A 16,096-nucleotide genomic window follows, 5' to 3' on the forward strand; every position below is an offset into this window, starting at 1 on the left:
CACAGAAATATCCCATCCTGACCTCTGACAGTAACAGTCTTGATCACACAACATCAACAGAAACACACTTCTTTTCCCAAGACTGTGGTATGTTTCCTGAAAAGCAACTGCAGGACCCACTGATCCAAATTCTCAGTCAGATGCCCAGAAAGTTGTGTTGCTAGCAGACGGCACCATGACATAGTATGATGGTTTCTAACCCACCAAACAATTGGTATGTTCTAGACAGTCTCTGCATGATTCTAGAGGAACTGAGCTTCAAGGCTTACGCTCCGCTTTTGCCAGCTCGAAAGAAAAGCATGGCAAAGAACATACCACATACGGGACAAGGAAGAAAGAAGAGCACAAAACTACAATGTACACTGCAGCTCTCTTCAAAAGGCATTACAGCTTCATCAGATGGGCCAACAAAAACTAGTGTTTCATCCACAAAATGGACACTGACGCTTGTCGCCACGTTACAGAGCAAAGAGTCACATTTACCTATTCACAGAGGTGTATCAGTTTAGTAAGGAACACCAAACTCTCTGCAAATAAGCACGCAGTTTTGGTCCTGTTCAGTAAACGAAATCCTGATCACATATGCACAACCCAAAGACACTTACGGAAATACTAGGTGACTACTCTGCTTTTCCACATTTGACTCTGGAATTACGGAATATTTCTGTAGGTCACAAACATTGCCCTGAGAACATTCCACTGCAAAAAATTTAATGGCATATTTGGAGTAGCACCAATTTAAGAAATTGTGAGTGTTTTTACAAAAGTGGTAATTTTGTTTTAAATTTTACTGGTTTTGTCATTATTTCACACCACTGATTAACCTAGGTGGGAGGGAGGGAAATTGGACACTACTCCTCCCACAGTTAGATGACCAGCAACGGTGAAAAATATTTCTGTGGCATATCCATGGACACCTGTTCAGTCTGAGAACTGTCTTGTGACAGAAAACACCAGCTGATTTTTGAAGGCAAAATGTACAGCTATGATCTTTAATTAACCTGTTTAAGTTAAAAGTGCTTAAAAAATGTTTACACTGGAACTATCCTTGCTATACCCTTTGCATTCAAAAAAATAGCCAAATGCATTCCTACCAAAACAAAGACTTAATATACAGATTTAAATCCAGGAATTAATTTCCAAGAAAAGGGATAAATCCTTTTGAACAGGTTTCTTAATGGAATTAGTTAAGATCTTTTTAGCAGTTCAGTCCAGCATAACTAAAATAAATAAGCACATATATTGTAGAGGTTATTATTCAAAATCAGATAAAAAAATCTGGTATATTACATTCTCTGAAACACAAGCAAGTATGCTTTCCAAAGCACATTCTCCGTAAACGATCAGTATACATCAAACATAATTTAAGTACCTTGGTTAAGCTGCTCTTCCACTTGCTTGAATAGACCAACACATCAGATCTGGGATGAGTAGTCCTCGCTTGAGTGTATAGTGGTTTTTCAACTTTCTGTTTGGAATTGAGGAGGGAAAGAGCTACCTTTGTTGGCAAACCAAGTGGATTGGGATTGTTGGGGCTAATAGTCCATGTAGAATATGCTGAAATTTTCTGGTCACTCTGCAGCAGATGTAATGGTTTTCTCTTCATGAGATAACACCAGGTAAAATTTGTCGAGGTCTTGAGGCTTGGAAATGACAATCTTTGCAATTCTCCTGCATTCATTGCAGACAATGTAGTTACAGGTTGTGCTTGACCATGGCTACCAATTTGCCTGCTCTCATTGCTAATACTTGGAGACCTTCTTTCTTGACTGCTACTTACAGGCTTTGGAAGAGAACTCTGATTATTCACTGGAGACAGTTCAGATGGTTTTCTAACTACAAGCACTGCTGATGCTGACAACTTAAGCTCTTCCAATTCGGGTGACTCCTTTAGGGTTTCTGAAACCCCAGATGCAGATGAATGACGGTCAGGCAATAGCAGGTCTGAATTACTAGCTTTGCTGCTTTTTTCCTGCTGTGGAACAGCATCAGGATCTAACAGATGATTTTCAAGAGGCTCTGTGGTGCACACCTGTCTCACCAAAACTGGTTTCTTTTGCTTACTAGTAGGGTCACCAGACCGAAGGTTCAGTGAATGCAGTGGTCTAGCATCTGTCATGCAGGCAGCTCCACTCTCATCTTTAACACGTTTTTGCTGTTTTTCCATGGCAATGTCTAAACTGTTGGCTGGGGAAAGCATTCGCTTACTTGAAGCTGTAGCTTCCTGTTGAGGGAAGAGTCCACTAACTGGCACTTTCTGAATAATATTCAAAGAGCTTGACAAAGGTGAATTTCTCGTTCCATTATCAGGAAGTGAACTTTCAAATTCAAATGAATTTGGCAAAGTCCTCTGACAGTCTTTGTGAGATTTTGGCAGCTGAGTTTTACCTTCAAGCATTGGCACTGTCACAACGTTTGTTTTACAAACAGATTGATTTATCTGATCCTGGGTCAATAAAATGTGAGGAAGGGGTGTAACAGTTGCAAAGCCATAGGATGGCATACTACTATGAATACGGACAGGAACTACAAAAGGAGGAAGCTGATGTATTTGACTGCTGCAGTTATTAGGGATAATCTGTTTTAGAGGAGGCACAGAATATGGATTAGACATATTATCAGACAATTTAGTCTGCATTTCAAAGGAGGATGCATTCTGGTCCACCCCAGCCTGACTTGGAACAGTCTGGTTTGCTAAAGTATTTTTTAATAATTTAGAGGAGTATGGCTGACCTATATGCAACGTTTTAACTTGAAGTTGATACTTAGGAGCAAAACAATCCTTTTTTTCATCGGGGTGACATGAAAGCATGTATGTGTTTGCTTGTTCTCCTTGGGCTGAGGTTTTAGTAGATGTCTGGGAAGGCTGATGCAAGGATGGCTGTCCCTGATTACTCAAAACATGCTCTAGAGGCTGCTGAACTGAAGACAGGCTAACAGGATTACAATTCTGAACTGCAGAGTGAGGCCTGGAGTGAGTCTGTGAACGCTGAGTACTTGAAGGAAACTCCACTGAAGACTTGCTGGAGCTCTGCAACCTGTGAAATGGCACTGTGGGCATATCTGTAGCCTGAGCAGTCTGAAATGAAGGAGTTGATTTAATTTGAGGCTGATGATTTTCTGGAGCAATATTTAAAGATATTTGTCTTACAAATGGCCCCCTCCTCCTTTCTAGCAGAGGCACATGTCCAGTAATACCATTTCCAGAAGACAATTTTGGAGCGGCTACCTCTACAAGTGAGGCAGGTTTCGATGGAGACATACTTCCACAGTCAAAAGACTTACTCCTGTAGTCTACAACCTCCATTGATGGCTGTGTGCAGCTGATTTGCTCAGATGCAGCACGTCTCATTTCCCTGTAGTGAGGGCCCGGCACACCCAGTACATTAGAGCCAGCAGGAATCATAAGGAATTCTGTTGACTTATTGATAAGCTCTACTTTGGAAGGATTCTCAGCCTTGGAAATGTCATCTTTTTCAAGTGAAGCTGAGAAACTAGAGGCATGAGACAAACTACTCTCCCGACTTAGACTTCTGGAAAGTGTGGAGTCAATGCTCGATTCAGTAGATGAATGTTCCATATCAGCCAAGCGAATTCTTTTCTTCTTTGGTGGAAGTTTTTCTGTAGGCAATTTTGACAGAGTTTCACTACGCTGTGGCCAATTAAATCTCTCTGTCTTTTCCTGATCGCTGTAATGGTTTTCTTGGTCTCTGTCTGGTTCTTCTGTGACCAGTATTTCAGGAACCTGGATGTTATGTTGGCGAACAAGTCTTGATGGCTGAAGTGGTGTACTTCTCTCATGAGAAATTATCTGACTTCCCTGAGCTTCCCCTCTAGGTGCTTCTGATGATAGCGGTTGATGATGCTGGGGAGTATGCAGATGAGAGTGTCTATCCTCTTGGATTACAATTGTATTCAAAGAGCGGTGCTTTGTAACCTTGTTGGGCTCTTGAAAAGAAACTGGTGATACTCTTTCAAAAGACTCTGATTTCTCAAATGAGCTATTTCTGCTCAGTGAATTAGTATGCTGTATTACTGAAATGCCAGTCCCTTGTCTTTTCAACTCCACCTTTTCTTGCGCAACTGAACTTGCCTGCTTTTCAGTAAGTGGAGCCATCTTTGGCTCAGTAGTCTGATCTGTGCCTCGAGCCACAAGCTGAATTTGTGAACTTTGAAGTACAACATTGCTTTGCTGCTGTGAACCCACTACTGTTGCACTGTGTTTTGACAGACTGGAAGAATTTGCTGGTTTACTCTGGCTGTCTGCATTCTTTGATGGTATGTTCATATCATTTTGCTGTGGGTCATCATCATCTCCAACACTTTTCATTTTCCTTCTTTTCCTTATCTGAGGTGTCTGTTCCCAGACACCAGTTGAACTAGTGACTCTGTAGTGCAGAATTTGAGGTTGTGTACTACTGGGAACAGTTTTATGCTCAGGCTCTCGGATTGCAGCTTTAGTTTTAGGTCCATGCAATTCTGAACAATAAAATTTCTTGTGGTTTTCAAAATTTTCCAGTTTTCTATATCTGTTTCTGCAGGTTTCACACTCAAACATTGTTCCTCGCACTTGAGGTGACTTCTTTGCTTTTTCTAAATTTGATCCTTGTGCCAGGGACTTACTCCTTTGCAATAAAGATTCATTTGATAAATTACATCCAAGATAACTTTCTTCTACAGATCGCGCTGGTCCAAGAACTTGACTTTCACCAGTAGAAGAATCTTCTATTGCCGTCTGTCGAACAAGGGTCCGAGGATGTCCACCTTGATTCAGTGGAGTAGCAGGCCCTGATACAAAAACATCATCATATAAAGAGCCAATTTTATCATCAAACGACTGGGTTCCTCGAAGTGGATGAGGGGGAGGTATTACATTTGGAGGTACGGCTGAATAACTGGTAGTAGGCATAGAATTACTTCTTGTTATAGGTAAACAGTCAAGCGATGGTACAGACAGAAGAAAAACTTGCTTTGATTTTTCAGTGGGTGTGAAAGGAGACTTTGGTATATCAGAGCTTGAACTAGTTCTCCTTCCCATGGGCTTTAAATCAAACTGGAAGGAATCCTTAAATATGTAGGATTTTGGTGAATCTATGCTTCCTCTTCTTGAAAGAGATGTTCTTCTTGGTTTTACACTATCTAACTGCTTGTCATCCACAACAGCTTCATTATCAGAAATTAACTTTGAGATACGCTCCTCAAGGGTTTTTGTTGCCATGGGTGGTCGCATTTGGCCAGAGAGAATCAAATTTTTTTCAGTACAAACTGTCTGAACCACAGACGCTACCATCCCACTTGCTCTTGGCACACAGGGTAGATTTTTATTTAAATCTTTTTCAGAGGTCAGCAGTCCTCTTACAAAAGGGGCTGGTGGGCTCATTGTTTGATCAGCACTTTCAGAACGAGAAAAATAACCCGAATCAGTACTACCTAAACTTCTAGGGTTCAAAAGACATTTTCCTTGCTGATCTTGGGAACAATCAGTAGCTTGCTGTCTCTGGAGCTGAGCATGCACAGCTCCTATCGCAGACCCTAGCTGTTCCTCTAATAGGCCCGTTTCTATCTTCTGATGTTGCTTTACGTCATTCTCCTTGAATGAGGCTGGGTGTGTTACGTTTGACTGAAGATTTGTCACTTTAAAATCTCCTTTCTTCTGTGCTGCAGCAAGCTCAGGTGCTGAATCCGTTACTTTTGGACTATCGGCCCTTAAAGGAGAAACATTAACAGGATGAACTACTACTTTTGGTAAAGTTGCCCTTACTTGTGGTTCTGTATCATGTAACGAGGAATCACCTGCTATACAGTCTGGGTTGCTCAGTGGAATAGGGCTTCCTTTCTGCAAAGTTTCTGCACTCGAAATGACTTTCACTATTTGTGCAGGTTCCAGTTCTTGATCATCTTGTCTTTCATCAGCAGTGCCTTCATCTTCACTTTCACCGCTTTCTTCCACATCTGAATGAATACTAAGTGCTTTGTCCGAGTCATGAGATAAGAACAGACCACCAGAATCTGGCTGTACGACAAGTCCAAGTTTGATAGCATGTGCATGAGATTTTTTGTGCTTGTACAGATTGCTTTTGGTTTTAAATGAAAACCCACATGTCACACAAGGATACGGTCGCTCTCCAGTATGGGATCGGATATGCTTTTGGAGAACACTGGGCTTGGCACAGGCCCGATTACAGTACTCACAGACATACTTCCCTAGTTTTTTAGGCTTCTGGTCTTTAAGAAGATTACATATTTGTTCTACACCATGATTTACAACTGATGCTATCTGGGCTGAATTGTAGATGGGACCTATAGACAAGTGTGTGGAACTGGATGTGTTAATTGGCAAAGGTGAAGATGAACTAGCTACTAACTGGTTTTGAGGAAAAACCTGAGTTACCGTGGAAGATGAGGTGTGAACGACAGACGAGGTTACTGCCATACTGTATATCTGCTGGAGTTTGGGGTTTTCTGGACTCTGCTGTTGCACTAGCGACCTAGTGAAACTTGGACACATAACGACCTGGTGACTTTGTTGACTGGTTTTAGCAATAAGGTCTTGTGAATGAGAAATTGATTGGATCTGTGCTTGCCCATTCTTAGCTGTTGTTGCTACATGAACATTGTTTAAAGTACGCGGGAAATAGTGCGATCCAGCTGCCAACTCATGCTGTGATAAAGCAGGCTGATTTTGGACACTCATCGTATTGGATGTGAGACTAGAAGAGGTGCTTACAGTTTTATTTGGTCTCAGTTTTTCTATCTGCATCCCATAAGGGGGGCACTCTTGTGCTAAGGTGTTCAGTTCAGGCTCCATAGCTTTTAATAAGACATCGAATGCAGTACGAGTACATGGGGATGTAGTACTACAATCACCGAAAGTAATACATTCATTACTGTCAGTCTTTGCTTTTCTTGATAAGGAGTTAGAGACAGATTTCTTCTCTGGCGAGTTTAACTGGTTTGCATCAGAATCCTCCACCGTCTGCTTACTCAGCTCCAAGCACTGATGTACCACAGAAAGCGTTGTCTGCACCGTCGTCTCAGATTTGGTTGTTTCAACATTTATCTCATTACTAACTGCTCCCCCATTTTGTTTGGTACACTGATTCCCATTCTGCACAGGTAAGTGATTCTGTGCCTTGGTGTGTTCTGAGGCATCTGGAAGAACTTTTAATGGTGAAGGCTCTACATTTTGTTTAACCTTTGCTTCGGTGGGGCTTCTCAAAGGCGATTTTGGTATTTTTTTTAGATGGTTTTCGGTTACAATCTTTTTTCTCTTCACACCCTTAATTGTATCTGGGGTTCCTCTAGTACCAGCATCTGTGATTTCTGTTTAAACACAAAGAGAATAAAAAATAATATTAAAACTGTATAATGTAGTTTCTTTTTATTTATGCTATTCTATCATCGCTAAGTTTCAACTGTAAAAAGAGTTCGTACAGCAAGCCCTAAGGCAACAGAACGGTCCATCTCCCAAGCCTCTGATATTTTTAATAGTAAATGTATCTTCCTGAGGATCTATTTTATTTTAATCTAAAAAGAGTAATGTTTTCAAACTCATGCCGTAAAACCTTACAGAAGTAATTTACTATAGGAAAGGCTGCAAAAGGAGATTTAAAATATAAAGGCTACTGAAACAGTTTTTTTAGTATTTATAGCAACTCCTTTTCAAATGAAGTAAAAATAAAATAAATCTGTCTTTTGCACTTGTTTGAAAATTCAATCATTACAGCAGAAAAATGAAGAACCAAGACATACATCCATTTTCATGTCATGTTTGTCACTTTTTCCATCTATATGTTGCAGTAGTCAAGGAATGAAGACAACTTCCTCATGGTTATATCTGTAACTGGATTTATCATGGAAATGGCACAAACCACCTACACCATCTGTCAAACACTGTATTTCAGAACTCCAATTACTGAACTTCAATAGCATTTCAGATGAGCAACTACTGCACATGAATAAAATCAGTCACACTTAAATGATTTTCTATTTGTGCATCACAAGACAAAATAAACTAAATTTGAACTATTTCATTACTAGCAACACTTGTTGCTCATTTTAAGCAGGTATGCACAGGGAGTTTCAGGGGTGTAGTGAATAGCAAATGATTTGCTATGCTATTCAGCAGAATCATTTTGTAGCAAGTATATATATTAGTTTGTATACAGTCCAATTTCCTCCAGAACAAAAAATACATATTGCCTGAAGTTCAGTGTTGATATTTACAAACTGTATTTTATATTGATACCTGATATTACACACCTTTGCTTACCTCAACAGTGTCATATTTAAACTGTTGGTTAAATATATTTCACCTGTTGCCTAATATTTAAACATCTAGACAATCACAGCTACTGTCTCAGCTAGCATCAGTGGTAGTGACTGCAGAGGAAGCCAAGTATTAAATGATTGTAAATCCATTCTCTCAAATTTCTACAACTCATTCATTAGGCTGCTAGCCAAGAACATATTCATCTGATTGCCACTGTTCAAAGCAAAGTAGGGCTATGATGTGATTGGAAGGCTGATGCCTCTGAAAAGGTTCAGCTGTGTATGTATTTTGAGAAGTAGTACTGACTAACTCCACGTAGCATGTTTGCCTGCACATCAGGAACAGGGGGGTTTTGTGCAATTCTATGCAAAGGCTAGCCTTAAGGCAACATGTAAGTGGACAAATCGTCACAGTTAACTTCCAAAGGCGTTAAGTGGAGAAAGCTTAGATTTTCCAGTACTGATCAATTCTACAGCCCCTTTTCATTGGCCATAAAGAATATCCTCTTGCAGAAAAACCAGCTGGCTTGTACATTTCAGTGGGAGGAAAGCCAAAGTATATGTGCATCTAATGAGACGCTGGAGCTGATGAATCCAGAGTGGAACTCTTGCTCCATTTAAAAGGAAATCCAGGCCACGCCTAAAGCCAGTGTAGCAGAAGAGAATGCAAAGTGCCCAGTAGAAAAAGGGCAAGAAGATGATCTGGCACGGTTTACTCCATGCCAGAGCATAACCTGATTGGATTGTATGCTAAGGATACAGTTTAGGCACTTGGAAGTTCAAAATCCTGTTTCAAACTGGATGTCAACTTAAAATACATATATTCATTCAAGGCAAAAAGATATTCTGGAGATTTTCTTCCAAATCAAAGGAGTAAAGAATATACCTCCTACCTAATACATAATATACCTACAGACATGGAAGTTTGCATTCTGCAGAGCTTGACATATTACCCTCACAGCCTCACTAGAGGAAATTTAACTATAAAGAGCAGGACGCTATTTTGTCACATTCTGTAGTCCCATAAAAGACGCATTGCCTCTAAAATTCATCTCTAGAACTAGTGGCTCTGAATCCTAACTGTGGGAAGTTTCTCTTCATCTTGTGCACCCAAAAAGAAATCTCTGTAGCAATCTTTCATTTAACCCCTAACTGAACTTTGCATTTATTGCCTTTTCAGCAATACCCATTTGTTTTAGACTGCTTTTAGCATATTCAAAGCAGAACTCTCTTCCATCATAATGTTTTGTACTTTCTATTGCTTTGCAATTAAACAAGTATCTTGCACTAATAAATGACCACCAATATTAATAATGGTGGTTTCTTTAAACTTCATAATCTACTGAAGCTGTCTTTTCAGGAACAACAATTCTACATCAGTCAAAGAGAAAATACCTAGGTAATTATATGCAAAGGTGCTTTTAGCCATGGTTTGGTGATCTCTCTGAAACATGACCATGTTAATTGAGCGTAAGTAATATGGTTCTTTTTATGCACACATTGCAGCTTTTATCCTGTCACAATCACGCCTCCACACCTATCCCACTGCCAGGGTTTGCACCGGAGCACCGAGGGAAGATCTAGGCAGATTACACACAGCTGAGGAGTTAAGAGCACTGGTGAACACGAACACAGAAAGGAAATAAGGGACGTGGATTGGGAACATCCAAGTGAACTAATGCACACAGAAAGACTAATGTGTTTTATACCGTGGTAACTGAGCAATCAAATGACTTGCTTCTACCTGATGCCTCAGAACATGAAGTAGCTGCTATTCCTGGTTTTCAGCAGTAAGCATACTCAAACCGAACCATACTAGTAAACTGGAAACCAGCACAGCTGAAAGACGGAAAGTGGCCTGAGAAAGTCTTACAGAAAGTACAAATGCTTCTCTAACCTATCAGTTAAGTGACAAAGAACTTAAATCTGTTATGAAAAGATCAGACTTTTTCTATAAGCCGTTTACTTTTCATACTTTAAAAAAATAGTCCAACACATGCCAAATCATAAAGATGTTTAGGAAACTGTTTGAAAAGGAAAGAAAAAAGAATAAACAAAGGCAAGTTATATATTACATAACATTCAGAAGTGGTCACGTACAATTGCTGATTGTGTTGCTTCTGCACCAATAAGATTTCTTCTTTGTATTTCTGACTCTTCTGCGATTTTATAGATAAGTCTCAGCTGTGCTTCAGTGTACCAGTCTATAAAATCCTGCAAAAATGTACTTTCTTAACAATGGCTTTACAAGGCTTCACAATAGCAAAAGTCCTCTGCTGTACTTTAGTCCCTGATAATATAGAAATACATATGGAAATATTCACCTCAAGCTTACTAATCTACAAACTTCTAGCATATGTTAGGGAAAAAAAAGGAATCTTTGACAACTTCTTTTCACTTACTTTTACCTTTTTTTCCTTTTGCATATAGGTTCTTTTACTTCCGATTTATGTTGAAGATATTTCATTACACATTTGTTAATTTAAAGCAACGTGGTTGCATAAAGATCAACTGCATCAATATTTCTAAAGGCAATAACAAAACTGGTAGAAAATACCAGTCCCAGAATGCTAACCATCCTGGGTCTTGAGAGCCTCCAACTTTCACAAGGGTGATAACTTACCAGGCCCATGGTAAGCTATCAGCTTTCACACATTTCAACAAGCTGACAATAAACAAAGAGAATGTAAAACATCCTGACACAAAAAAAAGGTCTATTTCCTTTTTTTTTTTTCCTCTCTCTCTGCCACTCCTTTACTCTACACACACTGCTCACTTCCCCGTGCAACCACAAAGCCCTTTCTCTCCTTCAGCTGGTAAAGCTTCTGCAATAATTCCACTTGTTCTTAGTTGAAGTGTTTTTTGGTTTTTTTCTTTCTTTTTTTTTTTTTTTGGTAAGGGCTGTCATTTCAAACAACCGTCTGAAACATCAACTTTATCACATCAAATAGGATTAAGCTGCCTGTTCCAAGAGGACAGGTAACAAGGCCGTTATGCTTAACACGTCACTTTTCACATAGCAGAGGCACTGGAGCATCTCTGGGCTTTCCCGTCTCACACTCTCGTTTGCTTTGCTCTGCTTTTCTATCAGTACTATTTTTCTTTTTAATTCTGCTTCTTCACTAGGAATTCTGCACTAAAAACGTGGCAAAACAAAACGGTGTTTCTAAACATGACTTTGTTCACCTGTAATTTCTCTATTGCACTTTACGCACAGGAAATGGAGCAAAAGGGCACAACTGGGGTGGTAGAGACAGCAAACTAGAGAAGTAACTCATGCAGCAAATAAAGGCAAGGTATAAGCAATTGGATTTGTTCTTCCTTAGCGTTCACTGGCGAACTAGACAATGTCTTGACAAAATGATCTCAATGGTTTTGTTTAAGTAACTTTCAGAACTGCCTGTCTCAAAGCCTACGTGTTATTATAACACCCACTCTCTTTCTCTCCCTTCTAATGTGCTTGTACTAAAAGAAATAGGAAAAGAATAACAGGGAACTGAAGCAAAGCACCAAGCTCCCTTCCTTCTCAGTGCTACCCTGGGAAACACTTAGTAGGCAGCATCACTGTCTGCCTCTACAGTCCAAAGAACAGCATTTTTCATCATCTCATGCACTCATTTTACACTACACAATAATTTTTAAAACCATGGTAGGCATGCATACAAAGACCAAATCTTCAAATCAAAGCTCATGTTCCTAAATGTGCTTTTTGGCTTGAGAGAACTGCTGCTGAGATCAAGCCTCTTCTGAAAGTGTCTAATCAGTTAAGCCTTAAATATACTGCTAAAAGGTGACTCTAACAATTAACAACAGCCATGATTCAAAGATGTGAGGTTTTTCAAAAATGAGAGAGACTATAGCTAAAGATCTTCTGAATAAAGCTAAACTTCCTGTTGTCTTTAAATAGTCAAAATATTCTGATACTTGACACCTGATGCTTATTTAATTTTGATTTCACTGAAACTACTGCAAAGCAGTCATCAAGGAGAAATCATTCCACTGATCTTTTCCATGAATAAGTAAGGAACATGATTTGGGGATAAAGAAATAAGTCTGATCTGCAATATAAGGCCACCATGACTATTTTGTTAGCATATTTCTTCTTTTTAAACAAAACACTGAAAGTCTTACTAACCCAGTCTCCAAGGAAGGTGCAGCTGTGCCAATATATATGGTACCAGTACTCATGCTAGCAGTTCCGTTAACCTCAGCGAAGGTATTAATTTTTGCAAAGTCATTAGCAACATTAATTGCTTCTACCATCACAGTATGATAAGCCTGCAAAATCTGTATATCTCAAGTTCACTTATTAAATGTAAAGGTACAGAAAATGTATATTGGTATATAGACCAAGAAATCTTACCCAGTACCTCTACTAGTAAATGAGTTTCCCCATATTTAAAAAGTACTTTTTCATAGACTCATAAGATTATACAGATTGGAGGGGACCTCAGAAGGTCACCTTGTCCGTCCTCCACTGTTTTTCACAAATCCAGCCATTTTATCATGGAAGTCATTTTATCATATTTTATCACAACGATTCCCCAAGTTTCTTCCCTGAGAATCAAGAATATATATACAACCTGACCAAAAAAGTACAGCAGATAATAGTTTAAATGTGCAGCCACAGAGAAAAGTTTACACTGGGCTACACCTCAAATACTAAATGAAATACCTTGGAATCATCACTGAGAGCAGGCTGGATTAGCTTTATAAATTGAGCAATAACATTTTAGCATACAGTACGTGAGACACCTTCCCTGCAAGGCACACAGCTTGGACTTGTCAGGAAGTTCTTCTGTGATAGTTTCATCCTAGACATAAGATCCTGCCAGCTCTTTTTTGCCTTGGGATAGGTAAAGAATAAATGACAAGTTACAGTCTGTGGCTGTCTTTATGACTAAATCTTTTAAAGTCATGACTACTCACATCAAGATAACTTTGACAGAGAGAGTTCTGAGGGGGTGTAAGGATATAATTACCCTACACTAGCAAGACCAAGAAGGATCTTCTTTATAACAAAATGATCTCATTTTGTGCATTTAGCAACTTGGCTTGGGTGAAGAAACAACCAGCAGAGCTTTAGCCATAAATATAGCTTGCTTAATGAGGAAGACCATCAAGAGCAAACAGCAATAAACATTTGACCTTTCAGGTAACACTGAGCCTCAGCTGAGAAATGCGAATATCCATATGTGAATGGGAACAGAATATACCATTACAGCATATCTGCAAATAAATCTCTGACCAAACTCCAAAGTGAAATGGATGAATTTTTTTCCTAAAAACAGTTAATTTCCTGCCCAGCATGAAACATTAAATGAACTATGACATATGATACTGATTGCGATTTCCCAGCATTATTTGCATAAAAAGCAGCAGAGATAAAATCACTGTGAATTTGCATAGGTCTTGAGCACTGCTGAAAGACAGAGGAAGAGTTACACGGGAACAGCAAAAGCCTTCCACAGGACCTATGGTTAATGCCTAACTACTCACACAACGTGTCATCTATGAACATTCAGGAACAGCATGTATTACAGTTTTGATTAAAACATGTTGAAAAAATTTAAAAATACTTAATATATTATGTAGTCCCATGAAATTTATGTACTGCTCTGCATTATAGTCATATGACAATACTCAATTTCTTGATCTACACAGAAGCGAAAGATATGAACACGATAAGATGAAAAAAGAACGCAAAATACTAATAAGCTTCCAGGTGAAGTCTAATTGGAAACCAGTTCTACCCAGTTATCCAAGAAAGAATAGAAACTTTTAACTATAACCAGTTACAGAAAGTATGTTGCCAGAAATTAACTAAAATACCTGAGGAACAGTTGGAAGTCCTCCTAGAACGTCAGGCAATGTTATGAACAGTTTCACAGTTAAATTACTTGTTTGCAATTTAAGGGTGATCAACTGCTACTCGTAAGTTAGGATTTGGCTAATAAATCATATATAATAATAATTAAAGCAATTTCTACCCTCAACACACAGAGGAAGAAAGGCCTTTAAAACAAGATTACAAATCAGTGATGAAATAGCAACCAATTTAAGGGTTATCAGCAAACAACAACTGCTATCCGGTCAGATGATATAGCGAATATAAACTCCCCAAGAGTTTCCGTCATGAGTCCGAGGGTAAAAAATAGAAAATGAAAAGAACAAGATATTAACTAAATTCTCTTTGCACATAATGATGTTCAGATAGAACAAGCTCTTTCGTCATATTCTCTGCACTTCTTTAATATAATCTCCCATTTGAAAAGTAGGGATCCACTGGAGTAATTTCCATACTGCCTCTAGCAAGTACAGAGAGATAAAGAGTGGCAAAGGGCTCAGAGCAAACAACCTTACTATTTAAAAATACTGAAGAGGAGCTCTGGCTAAGAGAATACGAAGTGTCTTATGCACCAGGTCTTTCTTTTAAGACTAAATGGCATTGTGAATGTGACAGAAGCAGAAGTTGATTTGATGGATATCTAGAAAGCAGGAATGCCCTAACCACAGGAGGCCCTCAATCTGGCACTCTGAAGGTGGGAAGGATGATTCCCCCTGCCAAGGTAGGTTTGTTTTTGCTTCAGTGGAAGGTCCCTGAAGGCAAGATCACTGGCCTACTCAAAGGTCTTCCCTTTTTCCATCCTCGCTTCTCCTTTTCCACACATGCACATCTTCCCTCTTTTCTCACTCTCAAACACACATACAAATGCACCTTTTAGTGGTTTCCTATGAGACACTCTGTCCAGGTCAGCCTGGAGCATCCAGCTTCCAGATAGCACTACTCTGCATCTATTTCAGCATCCATTTATAAAATACTTTCCCTTTAGGAGGAGGCCAAAGGAAATAGACAACTCCCTGAGCTAAAGGAGTATCTGAAAAGTATGAAAAACACATTCATTACTCAAGTGCAAGGCAGATTACACGGAAGCCAGCAAGTCAAAAATTTTGCTTTCCACAGCTGGCTTGCTCCCAGTTCACATCTGCTAAAATTAACAATCCATCAGGTTTACAACAGGTATGCCCTTTGAACTAGCTAGTTTGTTAGCTCAGCATCCTCTCACCACAGAAATAGCTTGTTCTGACCTCAGACATAAGAAACTTTCAAAGGAATCCTTCTATTAATTAAATCTGTCTCAACATCAATATGTTGCTTGGTCTGAAAACAAGCCACTAATTTAACAATACACTGTAGACAAGTTTTGTAAGAGCCATTTTTCATTTACTATTAGGAAAATTCTCTTTTAACAAGTGTTTTAGAATGTTAATTTCTACAATGTCCCTTTGAAAATGATACTTACAGGTTGAAATCTCTCTTTCACTGAACTGTCACTGCTATACTTGTCAAAAAAAGTCAAAATACTATTACTTTAACATCACATTAATGTTATAAGCAAGTTCTCAGAGTAGCTTCAAAGGACAAAATGTTCAGTTTAAAATTGTAAATCTGTTTGCCTGCCTGTCAAAACAATACCAGTTCTTGCTGTGTCTAGCACCAGCAGTGGATTTATTGAGCAGATTTCAGCTGCTAGAAGTCTAAACTAGATGTACTAACGAGAGAAAATTAAAATAGGAATAGCAGATACAGACATGGACTCACAATCCAGGAGGAACACAGGAGCCACAAAACACCTTGGGTTAAGCCCAGTACTAATACTGTCTAATACTGCTTCTCAGAGCAGTAAAGGACATGTAAAGAACTCCATTTCTATTAGTTTCCCCCCAATGGTGAAATGGAGACATTCAGATTTACTTAACTATTGAAGATAAAAGCAATGAAAAAGAAGGATTAATGATATCAGAGACTATTCCTGCTCCCATT

At 39.0% G+C, this 16,096-nt stretch overlaps 1 protein-coding gene across 14 annotated transcripts in view; it reads right to left on the minus strand.

The window, feature by feature from the left end:
* HIVEP1 (HIVEP zinc finger 1) overlaps window positions 1-16,096 on the minus strand; it is a 130,840-nt gene that overhangs the window by 31,444 nt on the left and 83,300 nt on the right. For all 14 annotated transcript variants that reach the window (XR_011139067.1, XM_068931848.1, XM_068931840.1 and 11 more), the window contains one exon: window positions 1,373-7,323. Coding sequence is in view for 13 of the 14 variants with exons in the window: in XM_068931848.1 (XP_068787949.1) it covers window positions 1,373-7,323 (5,951 nt within the window). In the remaining variant the exon portion in view is untranslated. The remainder of the gene's footprint in view (window positions 1-1,372; window positions 7,324-16,096) is intronic.

The sequence above is a fragment of the Struthio camelus genome, chromosome 2 (assembly GCF_040807025.1).
Source record: "Struthio camelus isolate bStrCam1 chromosome 2, bStrCam1.hap1, whole genome shotgun sequence".
NCBI classification, from domain to species: domain Eukaryota; kingdom Metazoa; phylum Chordata; class Aves; order Struthioniformes; family Struthionidae; genus Struthio; species Struthio camelus.